A 16,603-nucleotide genomic window follows, 5' to 3' on the forward strand; every position below is an offset into this window, starting at 1 on the left:
AAGATATTTCTTTCCTGCCGGCTACCGTACTAGAGTCCTCTACTATGCAAGATGTGAAGACGAAGTAGAAAAATATGAGTGGTAAGAAAAACCTTTCGGTTTCTAACCAAAGACTGCTGTAGCAGTACTGTTTGTTTATCCTGTTTGAAATTTAGGTTATTGTTTTTAGGTTCAAATTAGTTTAAGATGTATAGCTGCATAAAAACCATCCAAGTAGATAAATGTTATGTTGTTGGTTGTTCAATCTTGGATGAAGACTATCTTTCATTTTCAAGGTCTTAGGGTATGAGATTTTTTTGTTGTTGTTGGATTGGACACAGTTTACCTCAATACCATGAAGCAAACACAAGTCAACAATGTTAATAATTATCATGGAGGATAATGATGCCCTCTTCACATTTCTGCCTGTCCCCTCATGTATTCATGCCAAGAAATAACCCTGCAGACCATTAAATCAATTATTTGTTCAGATTGTAGTTCATTAGGCAGTTTGCACATAATCAGTCAGATAGTCGACCAGATATATTAATTGAAATACAACAAATACTTTATAGAATCAATATAATGAGGCTAACACACATTTTTTTATTGTTTCCAGCACATCACAGGCTTAAGGGGAATTAAGGCTTAAGGATGGCTAAGGACCAATCTGGTAAGAATATTAATGTTGGTTTTAGTATAACAAAAATAAAGGGTATAATTAAACAAAAGATGAAAGAGAAGTGGCAAAAGTAGAAGAAAGGAAAGGATGGTGGTTTGATAAAACCCAAAAGAGAACTGGAGAAATGAGAACAAAGAATCAGGAGAGAAGAGGTAATTATTTCATGACTTAGAATCAGACACACTGGATTGAATATCTCACTATTTTTGATAGGGAAACATCAGACAGGGAAATTTGATCATAAGGGAGATGAGACATTAGAACATGTTATTTTGCATTGTAGGAATTACTGGATTCATAAAAACAAGTTGAGAACCTTAATAATATGAAAATGAAATTGGATTTTGTTGATTTATTGCATAAATATTCAGGAAGCAGATGTAATCCACGGAATAAGAACTCATCTCCACAGGGCCGCGCAGAGACCTTTAGAGGGCCGGGGCTCAAAGTTAAAAAGGGGCACATTGAGCAAGATCTTAAAACACAACAACATAACAACAACCCATACTAATCATTAATCTAATATTTAATCAGATCATACTATATTACTGCCATCATGTGGGGACAATGCAAATCAAATTTAGTTTGTTTTTCCTGATAGGTATGAAGGTGCTGTTGAGGGGCTTTTGCTGCTGTCAGTCCTGGAGGGCTGAGTTGATCTGAGACTGTAGTTTTTAAGCAGATTGAAGGAGAGAATGTAGCTGGTAATGAAATATTTGATTAAATAAACCCTGATAATATCTTACTGTTTAGCCTCCATAGAAACTTGGCTGCAGACTGCTCTGAAGAAGGAAAAAGCTCAGAGTAATTAACTCTGCATCATTTTTTGATGTTAGCTCCTCTGAGCACTAGTATTATTACACTGAGATATGAAGGCAAAGAAAACGCAGTAGCTGTTGGTAGGGGCCATTCAGAAGCCCTGCAGACATTCAGGGGCCCCTAGAAATAAATGGCTGAATTGTAACACAGATTATAGATCTAAAACTTTAGCATTTGTTTATTGAGAATGACAATGTTATTGAATTTCATTTAATGTTTTCAGCAGAGATACAATGAAAATTGTACATTAAGGATTTAATTACGAAGTTTACTTTGTAAAAGTGCAAAGAGTCATTTTGATAGTTTGATTGTTGTGTTACCATGGCTACAATATGGTTTAATCTTTGTGTTTGAGCTGGGTTTCTTCACAAATACATCATAACAAATAATAGCCAATAATCAGTGATTGATTTTAAACTCAGCCAATAAACCTTGCCCTCCTCTTTCATAATTTAATAATAAACTCTGTTAGTGATAATGATGTTGTTAGCAGGACGGGGCAGGAGGCCAACTCAGATTCTACCTAAGGCCTCATATTATCTTGGGCCGGCCCTGCATGAATAGCCGCTCTGCTGAGACCAACAGGGGGATTTAATTTATGAGGCGCTAGCACAGACAGATCTTCAGATCCGGCTTTTCTGTTTCGTTACCGTTGAGCCACAGAGGCTCCCGTCAGCAGCGGCTGTAACCTGTCTGGTGGTATCATTAAGTTAAGAAGAAGCAGAGCGAACACTGAGCAGGTGGTACTGGTGCTTTGAGCTGCGCCGTATCGTTTCTTTATATCAGGATATCTGGTTCTGACCCACAGCGGGAGGACCAACTCAGGCTACCTCTAGCGAACCGAGTATTTAGTCCAGAACTGGGGCAGAATAATAAAACTGAAGCCAGAAGTTTTCTCTGCAGCTGAACCATTTCTGTGTTTGGGGGAGTTTTCCTGCAATTGTGAGGACAATTTTGAAAATAAATTACGTTTTTTTCTCATTTGAACATCAGACCTACGTTTTTATTTACAAATCAGTGTATGTTGGAAAAAAAAAATTCTTGTCCATAATCTGATAGTTAGAGGTCACCGTCCACCCCGCCCCCTTACCATGGGCCCGGTGCCTTAACAACATGGAGACACTGAGAATCCTGAGTATTAGACCGAGGGCAGCCAGACTAATTTATTTTGCACAACAGGCCTCCTGTTGCACAAATAAAAATAAAAAATATATTTAAAAAACCCTTCCAAAACGGGCACTTGGGTCACGAAGGATTAAAGGAGCAGGAGCTCAAACCCCATGCCTGCTACCCGCCCCCCTGCTGCTTGAAGCAAACCCAGAAAGAATCTTAAACTCTTCTGAAAAATGAACGGAAATGTGGAGGGAGACAGAGGTAAATATGGATTTAAACTTGGTGGACAAAACTCTAGGAATCTTAAGCAGCAGCTGAAGATTCACTGTGCTGATATTTTTTCAAACGTTATGCATAAAATCTTACCCAACAATTGGCTTCTGATAAATTTCATGCTAAGCTATAAAAATTCTCATAACTCCTGGCGCACACGACGCTAACGTCAAGCTAAAGTTTGCTTGGTTGCACTATAACGTCAGTTCAGGCTGATGTGCTTTACTATGTGTAGAACATGCAGAGATTTATGGCTTCACTATGAGAGACACCCATCTTGCAAAATGCGCAGTCGTTCTTCATTTGACAATTAAAAGTTGCTGAAACATGGGCAATATTTAGGGCAGCGTGGAAAGACTGCCAAAGATCGTTGTTCCCTAGAGACGGAACATTTTGATTGATTCAGTTTCCTGTCCTGGTTTTTGTAGCACAGTGAATATGATTAATACAGCAGCATTAGTCAATTTTACTTTTTATAGGTTATATGTAAAACAATTATAAAAATGCAATTTTTTAGGGACAATTTATATAATTTAAGGCAGAACAGGCCAGCTTTATTAGAATATGTTGTTATTCAAAGGAAGGTCAGAAAAATAAAGATGTTTGAAAAAGTTAAAAGTGTTTTTTTCTTTCTTTTTTGTATTTCATAATCAGGCAAGAACGTTATGCCATAACTGGTTAAAACTATCATTATTAATAATCCTAATAATACTAATACTTAAAACTTCAAGTTAATTGATTCGAAAGTATTTATATTTTACATTACATTTTTTCAACTAAATGTTATTAATCAACTAAGACTGAAACAATTCTGATGAAATTATGACTAAACTGAATTAAAAAGTTGCTGTCAAAATTAACACTGCTAACCTAGGTTTCCACTGATAGGACATCAGCAGAATAATTTATTTAGCCTAATGCAGCATGTCTGTGTTAGTTTCAGATACAAGGTTTCAAAAGGCTTACTGTGCAGAGAGCAGAGCTGGGATTTGGTCCAGTGAGGTTTTCCAGAGGCGACTTGGTCAGCAGCTCCTTTGAGTTGTGCAGCCTGAGGTTGAGCTCAACAGGAATCCACCAGGCATTTTATAGGAAGCTGGATCTCCTGACCTCTCCCTCTGATTCACACTTTCCATTCAGGACGAATGACGTGATAAACACCAATATTTACCAAGGTGTTTAAAAATTAAACTTATGTGCAGAAAGTACTGAGGTGGTCCACAAGCAAGATCTAACTGAATAAAACTTTGAGAAGCTGAGAGGGTTTTTTTTCCTGTTCTTAACTTTCTTCTGCTTTCATGGTTCTCAGTATCTAAAGTTTCTTTTAGTTTCCACTTTTACTGCATGTTGTATTTTGTTGTTGGTTTTAAATTTGCCAGATTAACAGAATATTTCTGATTTCAATGCATTCATTTTTGTGGGAGACAAAATAATACAAACCACTTTCTACATTTTAGTTTTTCTACTTAAGATACTCTGACATTCATCTGACCTGGTTGACTTATAAAATGCATGAAGTGTCAGGAGGACAGTAACCTCCACAATCCCTGGAGGTCCGGTAAACCCATGCCTCCGGTACGCATGGGTTTACCAGCTTAGGGCCCTGGCGCTTTGAGGGGCCCGAAAGATGCTTTGTATTTTTGTGTATGAATAAGGTCAGAATGCCTTAATTTTAAAGTGGCTAAGAGGATTTTGATGGTGTTGTTGAAAAACTGATTTGTTCTGGCAAACGTCCATCATAAATGCTGGGTTATTACTGGTCCAAGTTTGACCCGTCTTACGCTTTGGGGAGCATCAGAAAGTAATTTCTCAAAACAGCAGAGCGCAGAAACTAAAGAAAAAGAAGAGCCACAGAGAGGTGATAAAGAAAATATCTGAGCTAACTTAAACCTCCTATTGGACACGGAACAGAACCATCGTCCCTCTTCGCTTCTCAAAACCTTAGCCTTGCTAACAGCGGCTCTGCGGTCACTCAGAACCTGGATCTGTGTCTGATCTGGCGCCTGCGGAGTCAGAGGCGGTTAAAGCGCGATATTCTTGGAAAGATGGCCACGGATAACCAGACAGTACTAATCCTGTACTGATGAGCTTGTGTGGGTTTACTGGGCTGAACAAGAAGCAGGGAGCTGTCAAAGTATGGATGTTAATTTTACAGTATTTAATTTTACAGGTTTACAAAAATCAGCAATAACTCTTCTCCAGATCGCGCTTTGAAAGCCAAGTTGTGATTTCTGTATGGAATTTTATTTGTCGTACATATTTACTCAGTGACTTCGTGACTTCTCTGGAAGCTCAGCTGCAAGGGAAAGTACACAGCAAACTTATCCTTGTGGCCAGCAAGGCCAAGATAAACTTGGCGATTCCCAAATCTGATTTAATTTTGCACAGAGAGACATTCATTCCCACCTCACATGATGTGATACCTCATCCTCCAGTAGCCTGAGCTGATAGCAGCAAAGCTACAGGAACAGCTCAAGATAACTGTCGCTGTCCACTAGATTCATTTCCAACAAAGGCTGTGGGTGGAAATGGATGGTTTGATTTTTGAAAGTACTTCCGACTTGATTGTTTGAAAAAATATATGTGCTTTAATTCTTGTAAGAATATCAACAAAATAATTACTAAAAGCCTTTAACAACTTAGTTGAAAACAAAAGTTAACTTAGTCTGATGTTTCAAGACTAACATGTTAGTAAAAAAAAAAAAGACTAACATCTTTTTTTTGTAAAAGTCATCTTTTACAAAAAAGTGACATTTTGTGAAAATTATTTTACAAAACCTTCCGTCATCACACCGGACATTTGCTAAACAATAAACCTTCATCAATCACCAGGTGTGTTATTGATTACTCAGATTAATGTGCGGGTCTAACACAGAGGAGCCCAAAGTCGGTCCTGGAGGCCCGGAATCCTTCACGTTTTAGTTCTCTCTCTGCTGGTAATAACCTTTTCAGCATGTCAATGTTCTTAGGCCTCTAATGAGCCATTATTTGATGCAGGTGCGTTAAACCAGGGAGAGAACTAAAACATGCAAGATGCCGGGCCTCCAGAACCGACTTTGGGCTCCACAGTTACCAAAGTAATCTAAACCATTTGAAAAAAAAATAATTACAGATTTTGGTTATAAACTAACTTAAATATTTTCTAACTGCCCAAAGAAGAAAACTAAATTGGTAGAAATTACAATTCACAAAATTTACCATAAATGGCCACAACAAAAACCAAAGCCGCTCCAACTGTACGCTTCATCAAAAAGGAAGTCTAATCTGACTTACTTTCTGTAGGTCTGATGAGGATCCACACGTCAGATGAGGCGACACGTCAGATCACCTCATCTGACCGCAAGGAGAGGTATGAAGGTATGCAGCAAACTTGACCTTGTGGCCAAGACAAACTTGCCGTTTCCCAAATCTGGTTTCACAGAGAGACATTTATTCATACATCTGATGAGGTGATGCGGTTTTCTAACATTTATTTTGCCACACACTAAACTGTTTGAAGCTGCTTAGAAAGAAAAATATCATATGCAATTAAAACAACATGACCTCACCCAGGGCCGGACGTACGAGGATGGGGGCCCTACCCTACCTATTGGCCAGAAAATTGCAATCGGTGCAGCGCTGCTTTCTTTTTAAAATAGTGATCTGTCTGTATAACAGTGGATTACTGTAATCAATTTAACAACCATTACTACAAACTAAATATATTTAGTAGTTATTAAAGTACTTGAACATCTTGCATATGTCTACGTATTTGATAGAACATCCTAAGGAAGAAAAACTTGACAATGTTCTCTATTCATCCCCTACTGTATTTATTTATCCTTCATTTCCATCTTTATCCGTCTCTCTCCCACTTTCATTTTTTATCATTGTTCTCTGTAATTATCAGGTTTATTTCCTTACAAAGCTCAGTCACGCTCTGCTCTCCCAGGTAAAAGTATACTTTAGTATACTAAATTTTAACATACTTTGGTATACTTTTAGTAGTATTTAAATAGTATTAAATTACAATTAATAGTATACTTTAGTATACAATACGTACTTTTGGGAACAACTTCAAGTATACTTAATGTACTTAAAGTATACTTTTTCCATCCATCCATCCATTTTCTTCCGCTTATCCGGGGTCGGGTCGCGGGGGCAGCAGCTTCAGAAGGGAGGCCCAGACTTCCCTCTCCCCAGCCACTTCTTCCAGCTCCTCCGGGGGAACCCCAAGGCGTTCCCAGGCCAGCCGAGAGACATAGTCCCTCCAGCGTGTCCTGGGTCTTCCCCGAGGCCTCCTCCCAGTGGGAAGTGCCCGGAACACCTCACCAGGGAGGCGTCCAGGAGGCATCCTTACCAGATGCCCGAGCCTCAACTGGCTCCTCTCGACGTGGAGGAGCAGCGGCTCTACTCTGAGTCCCTCCCGGATGACCGAGCTTCTCACCCTATCTCTAAGGGAGAGCCCAGCCACCCTACGGAGGAAACTCATTTCGGCCGCTTGTACCCGTGATCTCGTTCTTTCGGTCATGACCCAAAGCTCATGACCATAGATGAGGGTGGGGACGTAGATCGACCGGTAAATCGAGAGCTTTGCTTTTTGACTCAGCTCTCTCTTCACCACGACGGACCGGTACAGCGCCCGCTTCACAGTAGACGCTGCCCCAATCCGCCTGTCGATTTCCCGCTCCCTTCTTCCCTCATTCGTGAACAAGATCCCCAGATACTTAAACTCCTCCACTTGAGGCAGGACGACCCCCCTGACCCGGAGAAGGCACTCTACCCTTTTCCGGCTCAAGACCATGGCCTCAGATTTGGAGGCACTGAGCCTCATCCCGGCCGCTTCACACTCGGCTGCGAACCGCTCCAGTGAGAGCTGCAGATCACGTTCCGATGAAGCCAACAGGACCACATCATCCGCAAAAAGCAGAGATGCGATCCTAAGGCCACCAAAACGGATCCCCTCAACACCTCGGCTGCGCCTAGAAATTCTGTCCATAAAAGTAATGAACAGAATCGGTGACAAAGGGCAGCCTTGGCGGAGTCCAACTCTCACCGGAAACGAGCCCGACTTACTGCCGGCAATGCGGACCAGACTCTGACACCGGTCATACAGGGACCTGACAGCCCGTATCAAAGGGCCCGGTACCCCATACTCCCCACGGTCCATGTTTTCTCCATATTTGGTAAAGCTGTCACGATGTCATAGCAGTTTGTTATGAGACAGGTAATCTGTGAATAGATCAATCTCCATCTCCTCCCTGAATTACTATTACTGGTTAAAGTAATGCACCGTTCTAACTAAAACAACCAATCAGAACCAGTAGGAGGGTCTTAGCTGTCAATTAGCCCCATTCACTCACTGCTAAATGTGCCAATGGTGGAGAAACAACTTCTCATTACAAGAAACCGTTTATCTGCTGTCATTGGTAGCTATGCTAACTAAACTGAGCATTCCCAGTTTGAATCTGTGCTATGCTAGCTGCAGCACGGCACAAAGCGAGGAGGAGGAAGGATGAGCAGCACCACATGAGATTGTGATTGACAGCACTAAAACTCTCCTGCCACTGACTGGTTGTTTCCAGCTGGGAGAAAGCAGAGGAAGTAGATTTCTCCCATACCATACTGTCACAGCATAATGACAGTTTTAACAAATATGTGAAAAAAATATATTTATATAAAAGTTACATATTGCAGCTTTAATTTCACTTAGGAGAGGACAGGTCAGGAGGGACGTGGGTTATAACTGCTGCTGACTGACTCACCTATTGTTAAGTGGTAAAAGGAACAGGGAACAAGTTAAATATATGAATATGTTGGTAATTTTTTTCCTTAATTCATTAAATGCTAGTGAAATGGAGGCAAACAGTAGTTTCTAGCTAAGCTAATTATGCTAAATGGTTGATGATCTCACACAGTCTACTCACCTCTCTTATAACCCAGAGGTCCTGGGCTATAAATTAACACTCTTGCCTTTTTCTCTCTCTCCCTCCCTCTATTTTATTTTTGAATACTTGATTTTATAACTTTTCTTAGCAGCACAGTAACTGCTTCAGTCGTTTGTGGCCGCAGCTTCTACTGACTGCAGCTGCATACGTCACTACGTCACTGTTAAGCGCTCCAAGCAGGAACGAACCATTTCAAGCAGATCCAGGTGGTTTAAGGAGAAAAACGGATGTGTGTTTTTTGATCTGGAAGGGGTAGCATCAGGGCCGTGCAGAGACCACTAAAGGGGCAGATGCTAAAAAAAAAAAAAAGGGCACATCAAAATATTGTCAAAACAAATAAGCATTCAGAGATGTTTCTGTGTTTTCCTCAGCATCAACATCAACATCTCCCTGGAAATAACAGAGGACATTTATATTGAATGTAATTTATCTGATGCTGACCTGCAAAACATGACTGATCAGGTCAAACAACTTGATAAAATCAGGTGCCGTCTCTCCCTCATGAGCAGTAGACCTTAAACATTTACCAATGTTTACCATTTACCAACATTTACCAAGTGGAAACTAAAGCTGACAACTTTCTTCCCCAGGATGGACGACGACTTTCGGATGATGTTTCTGTTCCAGAGGATCAACTACTCAATTTTTGTTAATAAGTACAATGATGAGCTTCCTGAGATGCTGCAGTTTCTAGATGAGATTGAACAGTGTGCTGTTCAGTTAGACAGAATGAATAAGGGAGCAAAGATCTCCAGTGTGACTGGGAGCTCAGTGGCAGCAGTGGGAGGAATCCTGTCCATTGTTGGTTTGGCTTTAATTCCAGTTACAGCTGGTGTGTCTATGGGGTTGACCATTGCTGGTGCGTCCCTTGGAGCAACCAGTGCAGCGAATAGCTTGGTAACCACTGTAGTGGAGTCTAGAGTTAATAAAAAACAAACAAAACAAGCAAACACAGCCTTTCAAAGATTCATGCTTGGTGTTCAGAGAATCCAGGATTGTCTGGAAGAGGCGGCAGAAATACCATATGCTGAAGTTACACAAAGCAGTGAAGATGTGCTTTACAGGGAAGTCAGGAACAGAATGGAATTATGTGCTGTTCAGAGTCTTTCCAGCAGCTCTGATGTTGCTTCTGCTTCCTGTCAAACTATTGAAGTGGTTGCAAATGCAGGCAAAACCACAGTACAGAAAGGAAGAGCAGTGGGTACTGTATCCAGGATGGCCTCAGATGTTCCTGATGTTGGTCAGGCAGCAGTTAAAGGGTCTCTTGCTCTCTCCAAGTCAGCCAGAGCTGGCTTAATTGCACTCAATGCTCTCTTCCTAGGCATGGATATCTACTTCATCACTACAGACGGCATGGCCCTGGCTAAAGGGACAGAGACTACGGTCTCTAAGTTCCTCAGAGCCAGAGCTGCTCTGTGGCTCTCAGAGATAGAGACCTGGGGGAAAATCCATAACTCACTGTGTCGCAGCAAACTGACTGCAGAGAAAAACAGAGAGATGCTTGAGAAACAATTTTATCATGTTAGCTGGAAACAGTTCATCTTTTTAAGGGGGCGTGAATACTTCTATTGTACTACTCAATTTTACTTTTTATAGGTTAACTGTTATATTTTTGATTTATAGTAAAAAAAAAAAAAAAAAGAGAGAACATAATTTAACAGGAAACAAGAAAATAAAAGCTTCTCCACCAAAATAAAATACAATTCATAAAACAAGAAAAACAAATATACCTAGATAATGAGGATGGATTTGGGGTGAAATATAAACATTTTTACACATTTGCAGCATTAATTCCTTGAAATCTCTGTTGCCTTGCGAAGGTCACACTAAACATTCAGAGGTTGGGGTTTAGATAAATACGGAAGAGGATTAGGGCCACTGGAAAAAAAAATAAAACAGTTCTGACTTTAATCTCAGAATTCTGAGATTAAAGTCAGAATTCTGACTTTAATCTCTAAAAAGACTTTTAGACTTTAATCTAAAAGTCAGATTAAAGTCTGACTTTTATTTCTGATTAAAGTCAGAAATAAAACAGTTCTGACTTTAATCTCAGGATTCTGAGATTAAAGTCAGAACTGTTTTATTTTTTTTCCCAGTGGCCCTAATCCTCTGCCATAGATAAAGACTAAGAATTTCAAATTAATTCCTAAATTTGGTGGCCCATTTTTTAGTGTCAGAGGTACAGATGGCAACTCTGCCTTTCGTTAAACAACTTTGGCCTTGTTTATAAAATGTATTGACTTATGTATCAAACGAATCAGTCCAGTTGTAGCATCTTTTATGCGATATAAAAAGAATATCTTCATTTACTGAAAAAAAACTTTAAAATCAGTAAATACATAAAAGAAATGAGACCCAGCTGCAATTGTATGGTTTTAAATTGTTTCAATAGCATAAAAATGCACCAGACATTTCTCTACTTGGTTTAAAAGTTATATGAAACAAATGAACAAAAATCACATGAAGGAAAATAAAGTTTACAGTAAAGCACACAACTTTGCAAATATTTTTTATCATCTCTATAAACACAGCCAAAGATATTCAACAAGCATATAAAACAAATATACAGTAAAATGGATATAATAAAAGAATCACAAAAATACTAAACATGTTAAATTGAAAGCTGATCAAATTATTCTAGAAGCACATTTGAGAATACAGACCCATTCAATAAATTAAAATATTAATTGAAAAGTCCATTTATTTTAGAAACTTCATCACTTACTGAAATATATAGATTAATTACACAGAGATTTGGGTTTGAAAGCTTTTTTCTGTCATGTTGATTTTCCACTTTACAGGTAATAAAAACATGACACTTAAGATAACCATATCACATAAGATCATTAAAAAATATTAGTACAGATATGAAATGTGTGTTTAATTCCTGGTTGAAGGTTGTCCTTCTCAAATATGCTGCTAACCTGATTAGCAAGCCTCATCTTAACACATGTGCTAATTTACTGAATGTGACTCTACATATTTTACAGCAAATTAACAAATGAAATTTTTAACAGAATAGTTTTAAAATGACAAGTTACAGTTATAAGGGACACACAAAAAAAAAAAAATTATTTTGTAACATTGTTTATCATTGTGTATGATTATTGCATAACTATTGTATATTTATACATTTCTTTAACAATAAGATCTTCTTTTTGTATGTTTTGGTGGAAAAGCGCCATCTAGTGGAAGAAACATCTTATAAAAAGTGCAGGAGATCAGAAAGAAAATGTATATGAAGTAGTTAACTTAGTTTTGTACAGTTTTTTTGATTGTGTTATGTAGAAATGTGTGCGGTATTGAATAATTGTTTGATATCTGTCCAAAGACAGAAGAAAAGTCTATTGTTCATCAAACCTTGCAAACCTCGTGAATTATTGTAAGTATTTCTTCAACTGATCAAGGAGAGATGCACAAGAGCTTATTGAGGACCAGAAAAACATGAACGAAAAAGCAAACTAACAAAAGTTAACAAGAAACTAAATTGTGTGAACATTAAAGTGGCTTTAACTTCAATGTATAAATCAGCCATTGCAAAATTCTTAATAGACTAAGGAAAATAAGGGCTGCACAGTGGCGCAGTTGGTAGAGCTGTTGCCTTGCAGCAAGAAGGTTCTAGGTTCGATTCCCGGCCCCGGTCTTTCTGCATGGAGTTTGCATGTTCTCCCTGTGCATGGTGGGTTTTCTCCTGGTACTCTGGTTTCTTCCCACAGTCCAAAAACATGACTGTCAGGTTAATTGGCCTCTCCAAATTGCCCCTAGGTGTGAGTGTGTGTGTGCATGGTTGTGTGTCCTGTGTGTCTCTGTGTTGCCCTGCGACAGACTGGCGACCTGTCCAGGGTGTACCCCACCTCTCGCCCGAAACGTTGGCTGGAGAGGCACCAGCACCCCTCCCGACCCCACTGAGGGAAAAAGGGTGCAAGAAAATGGATGGTTGGAGGAAAATAAATACAGGAAGTCACACATTGATCCTAATGTAGAACTGACATCAAACTGATTGCTTTATGTATTTTTTAATTTGTTAGTGAAAGAGTCAGCAGCATCAGTAAAACACTGATTCGATCTCTCTCTAGATTATTTTTAGGCGTAAGAATATGGGTGCATGAATGTTTGTCCTGTGTTTCTTGGTGGTGCCCTGTAATAGCTTGGTGAGCTGCCCAGGGTGTACCCCACCTCATACCCAGTGACTGGTGGATATAGGTAGCTGTCCCCCGGCCAACCTTGCAGCGGTGCTTGTGTGAGATAATAGGTGGCTGGATAGATCGGCCTTTTTTTCTCCCGATAAAATGTTTCTTCGAGGATATTTCTGTTTTCTTCTTGGGTGCATTGGCTTTCCAACAAAGAGTTATAGATCTTATCCCATGAGCCTATCTGGGAACGGAGCAATGCAATTCTGGCTCTCAGGAACTTTGAGACTTTAGTCTTGCTGCCTTTGGCTAGATCCATGCTGTCTTTGGCAACAGAAGAGATATCCATACCAACAAAGATAAGCTCAGCTAAAAAACTACCACATCCCTTGGAAAAACCAACATCCTGTTTAACTGCACCCTGTGGTGATGCTTTACTTTTCCTAAAAGAAGAAGCAACTCTTATGAGGGAACTGACACCGGTTGCAACTCCAGCTGCATTCACAAAACCAGTGCCAACTCCCTTAACAACAGCCATCTTCTTTGGCTTCAGATTGACTGTTGGATGTGGTATCCCATCAAGATAATACTCGATCTTTTGGAAATCTTCCAAGAAACTTTTGAAAGCTTTATTTGCCTTTTTCTGATGAGTATGATTAACCCCAACCTTTGTTAAATTGGTTACTAAAGTGTTGGCACTACTTGCTACTGCCATCATCTTTCCAATGAATGTCAGTAAGAAAGATGTTCCAAGTGTAATTGGCGCCAGCGCCATGCCACCAATGGCGAAGCCATGCCCAGCTACTGCGACTGTGCCTCCTACCACATTGGAGATGGTTTTTCCTTCTTTCATCTTGTCTAACTGAGCTGCACACTGCTCCAGCTCATTAAGAAAGTATTGCATTCTACGCCATGTATCAGGAAACATATCAATGAACCCTGCTGAAGAGACTTTCTGGAACAGGAACTCCATCCGAAAGTGCTCATCCATTCTGTGGAAACAATTTTTGTTCTTAATTCCATATAAAATATTAAAATAAAATCAGAGTAAAAATTCTATACAAGGTAATTTGTAATGAAAATTCATTAAAAAAAAATTCACAACAACCACTATTATTTAAAACTTGTAACCACTTTTAAAACAGGACAAACATTTTTGACAAAAGGTTAATTTCAGGAAAAATACACAGACACATGGGAGGAGTCCAATCTGCTGGGTTTTCTTACCTTGAATAATTTATTGAGCTTTCTGTACTGTAGGATGTCTGACTGAATTGAAATGGTTTTACGTACGCTCAATCAAGATATATTATGCTGATCATTTGGACATAAATTATTTTATTCACAATGTCCATTGTCTTGCAATTTCCATTTAGAACCAAATCAAAAATATTGTTCAAAACCAAGAAGAGAAGAAAGGTGGGCACAAAATGAGCAATAAAAGGGTTGATCATCCTGTTCATCAGGATGATCAACTGTTACCACACCACAGTTTTACCACACTACATTTACTGTAAATGTGGTGTGGTACTGTAGAACCTCACCACAAGTACTGATGAGGTTCTATAATTATTTATATCCTACCTTTTACAGTGATTGCAGATCAATGCTGATCTGCATTGATCAGACCCCAAGCAATCACTTAGGGTCTTGAAAATGGATTCATTTTCAAGATGGCTGATGGAATTCTTCAAAGACAGACCTCATATTTTGCCATAGACTTATCTATTTGCATTTAGTTTAACATGCCTGTGTACAAGGGATAGTTTAAACTTCTTTACAGGCAAATGGAGTCAAAACCTTTTATTCATAAATCTGCTGGATTATGGCTATGCTACTTCAAGGAAGCAATCTGAAAGTTGTCTGGGAAAAGTTGAACTTGTGCTGATCCTGCTTTTGGTCGGTGATTTTAAAGTGAATCCTGGGTTTTACCTGAACTTTAAGTACCTGGATGGGCCACAGCTAACATGACTAGCACTGATGCACAGATTTAAAAAAAAAGTTAAGAGAAAATCAAAAAGGGAAGTTGGGGCATCAAGGATAAAAGAGACAGGGGCTCAAGCTGCCTAGAGCCCCTCATGTACTTATTTATAATTAATTTTATTTTATTGTGATGTAACTTTGTAAAGTGAAAATGTATTTTTGTCATTTGAACTCCTTTGTTTGCTGTAAGTGGAAAATTCTGTAGTGAAATATCACCAGGTTAAATACTTAAAAAGCTGCTGATTTCATTTAAACGAATCACAACACAAAATAATATAATTGTATTGCAACAAAATATGCAAAGCTTACCTGATCTTGTGAAGTTGCTCAATGTGATTTATCATTTGTCGGATATACAAATAATCAGCATCCAGCACAATGTTGTCATCGGTCACTTGAAAGCACATCTCAAAGTTAAAGCTGTAGAAAACAGTTTGATACATTTTTGATTTTTAGTTGTTTTATTTAAAATAACAGCAGTTTACCTGTATTTAACATAATTCTACCTGTATCCATGATCCACACATATCTTGTTGGTGATGTCTATGTAAGTTCGCAGGCAGCTTGCAAGAATCTCCACATTCTGAATTTTAGGGAGGAAGAAGGTGTCTGGATCTCTTTTGAACGTCAGGAGGAGAGGACAGATTTGCTGTGCAGCGATGATCATGTCTTGAACATGATCAAAGTAGTAGTTCCTGTAGTAGCCAGGAAGTCGTAAAATCTGGTTCTCAGTGAACACATGGAGTGAAGTGACCGCCAGCTTCTCTATTGCATCCAAGAAACTGTCGAGTTCCTCCAGACCTCTCAGTGTGCCTTGTAGCACTTCAGTCAGTTCATGTTCTCGTTTTTCAAGTCTGCTGTCTTTATGGAACTGGAATTTGCTCTTCATGTATTTAGAAAATTTTTGGTGTTTTCCCTCTGACATGGTGAAACCGGGATCAATTTTGAGAGTCTTTTCTTTGATGATCATCATTTGCGTATACTCTTCCTCTCTCCTATTCTTCCACTGAGAGAACCTGCCATAAAAATATTTCACTGTTGCCATGCAAGCCTCAGTATCTGTGATGTACTCACTCAAGTCCCTCTTAAGTTTCTCCCTGCAGGACAGAAAAATGTCATTATTTATACAAAAACAAATACGAAAACTAAGGTAAGCAGCTCTAACAAGATGTATGTTGTAGATGATCAGCATTTCTATTAGAACTCTTGAATGATCAATACATTTGCTATTAGTAATTGTTTATTGGTGACTTCCACTGGACCACATTATAAGCCACCAGACGACAACCATGATGCCACTGAGAGGAGAAACAATGCAAATCACTAATTGGAATGATATTCTTTATGGGTAATTTTAGTTATTTTTTAGATTTTATTTGTAATATTCACAAATCAGAAATGGGATCGAAATATTCTGCAATTAGGGGGGGATTTTATATGCACATTGAAGTTTTGTTATTTTGTCCTGTTTGTTGTTTATTTCAGAATAAAAATAAAATGTTCAAACCCACAAAACCTAAAATAATCCTTTTGAATTCCAGGTAGCAAAACACAAAGGAGGTTGAATACTTTTGCAAGGCACTATTTAATAAAATAACTTTAATGAAACGTTGCAATAATTTATTTAATAACCATTTATTTTATGGTACATTTAATTAAGGATTTAATAATGTATTTAACTATTTAACTGTTTCCTTCTT

At 38.8% G+C, this 16,603-nt stretch overlaps 1 protein-coding gene across 1 annotated transcript; it reads left to right on the plus strand.

The window, feature by feature from the left end:
- Nucleotides 1–9,166: 9,166 nt before the first annotated feature.
- Nucleotides 9,167–10,386, plus strand: LOC103469080 (apolipoprotein L4-like). The gene is made up of 2 exons (XM_008416571.1): nt 9,167–9,275; nt 9,381–10,386. The coding sequence occupies exons 1-2, from the start codon at nt 9,241–9,243 to the stop codon at nt 10,384–10,386; spliced, it is 1,041 nt and encodes a 346-aa protein (XP_008414793.1). The 5' UTR covers nt 9,167–9,240.
- The last annotated feature ends 6,217 nt before the right edge of the window (nt 10,387–16,603 follow it).

This window comes from Poecilia reticulata, linkage group LG8, assembly GCF_000633615.1.
Source record: "Poecilia reticulata strain Guanapo linkage group LG8, Guppy_female_1.0+MT, whole genome shotgun sequence".
In the NCBI taxonomy this organism is placed as follows: domain Eukaryota; kingdom Metazoa; phylum Chordata; class Actinopteri; order Cyprinodontiformes; family Poeciliidae; genus Poecilia; species Poecilia reticulata.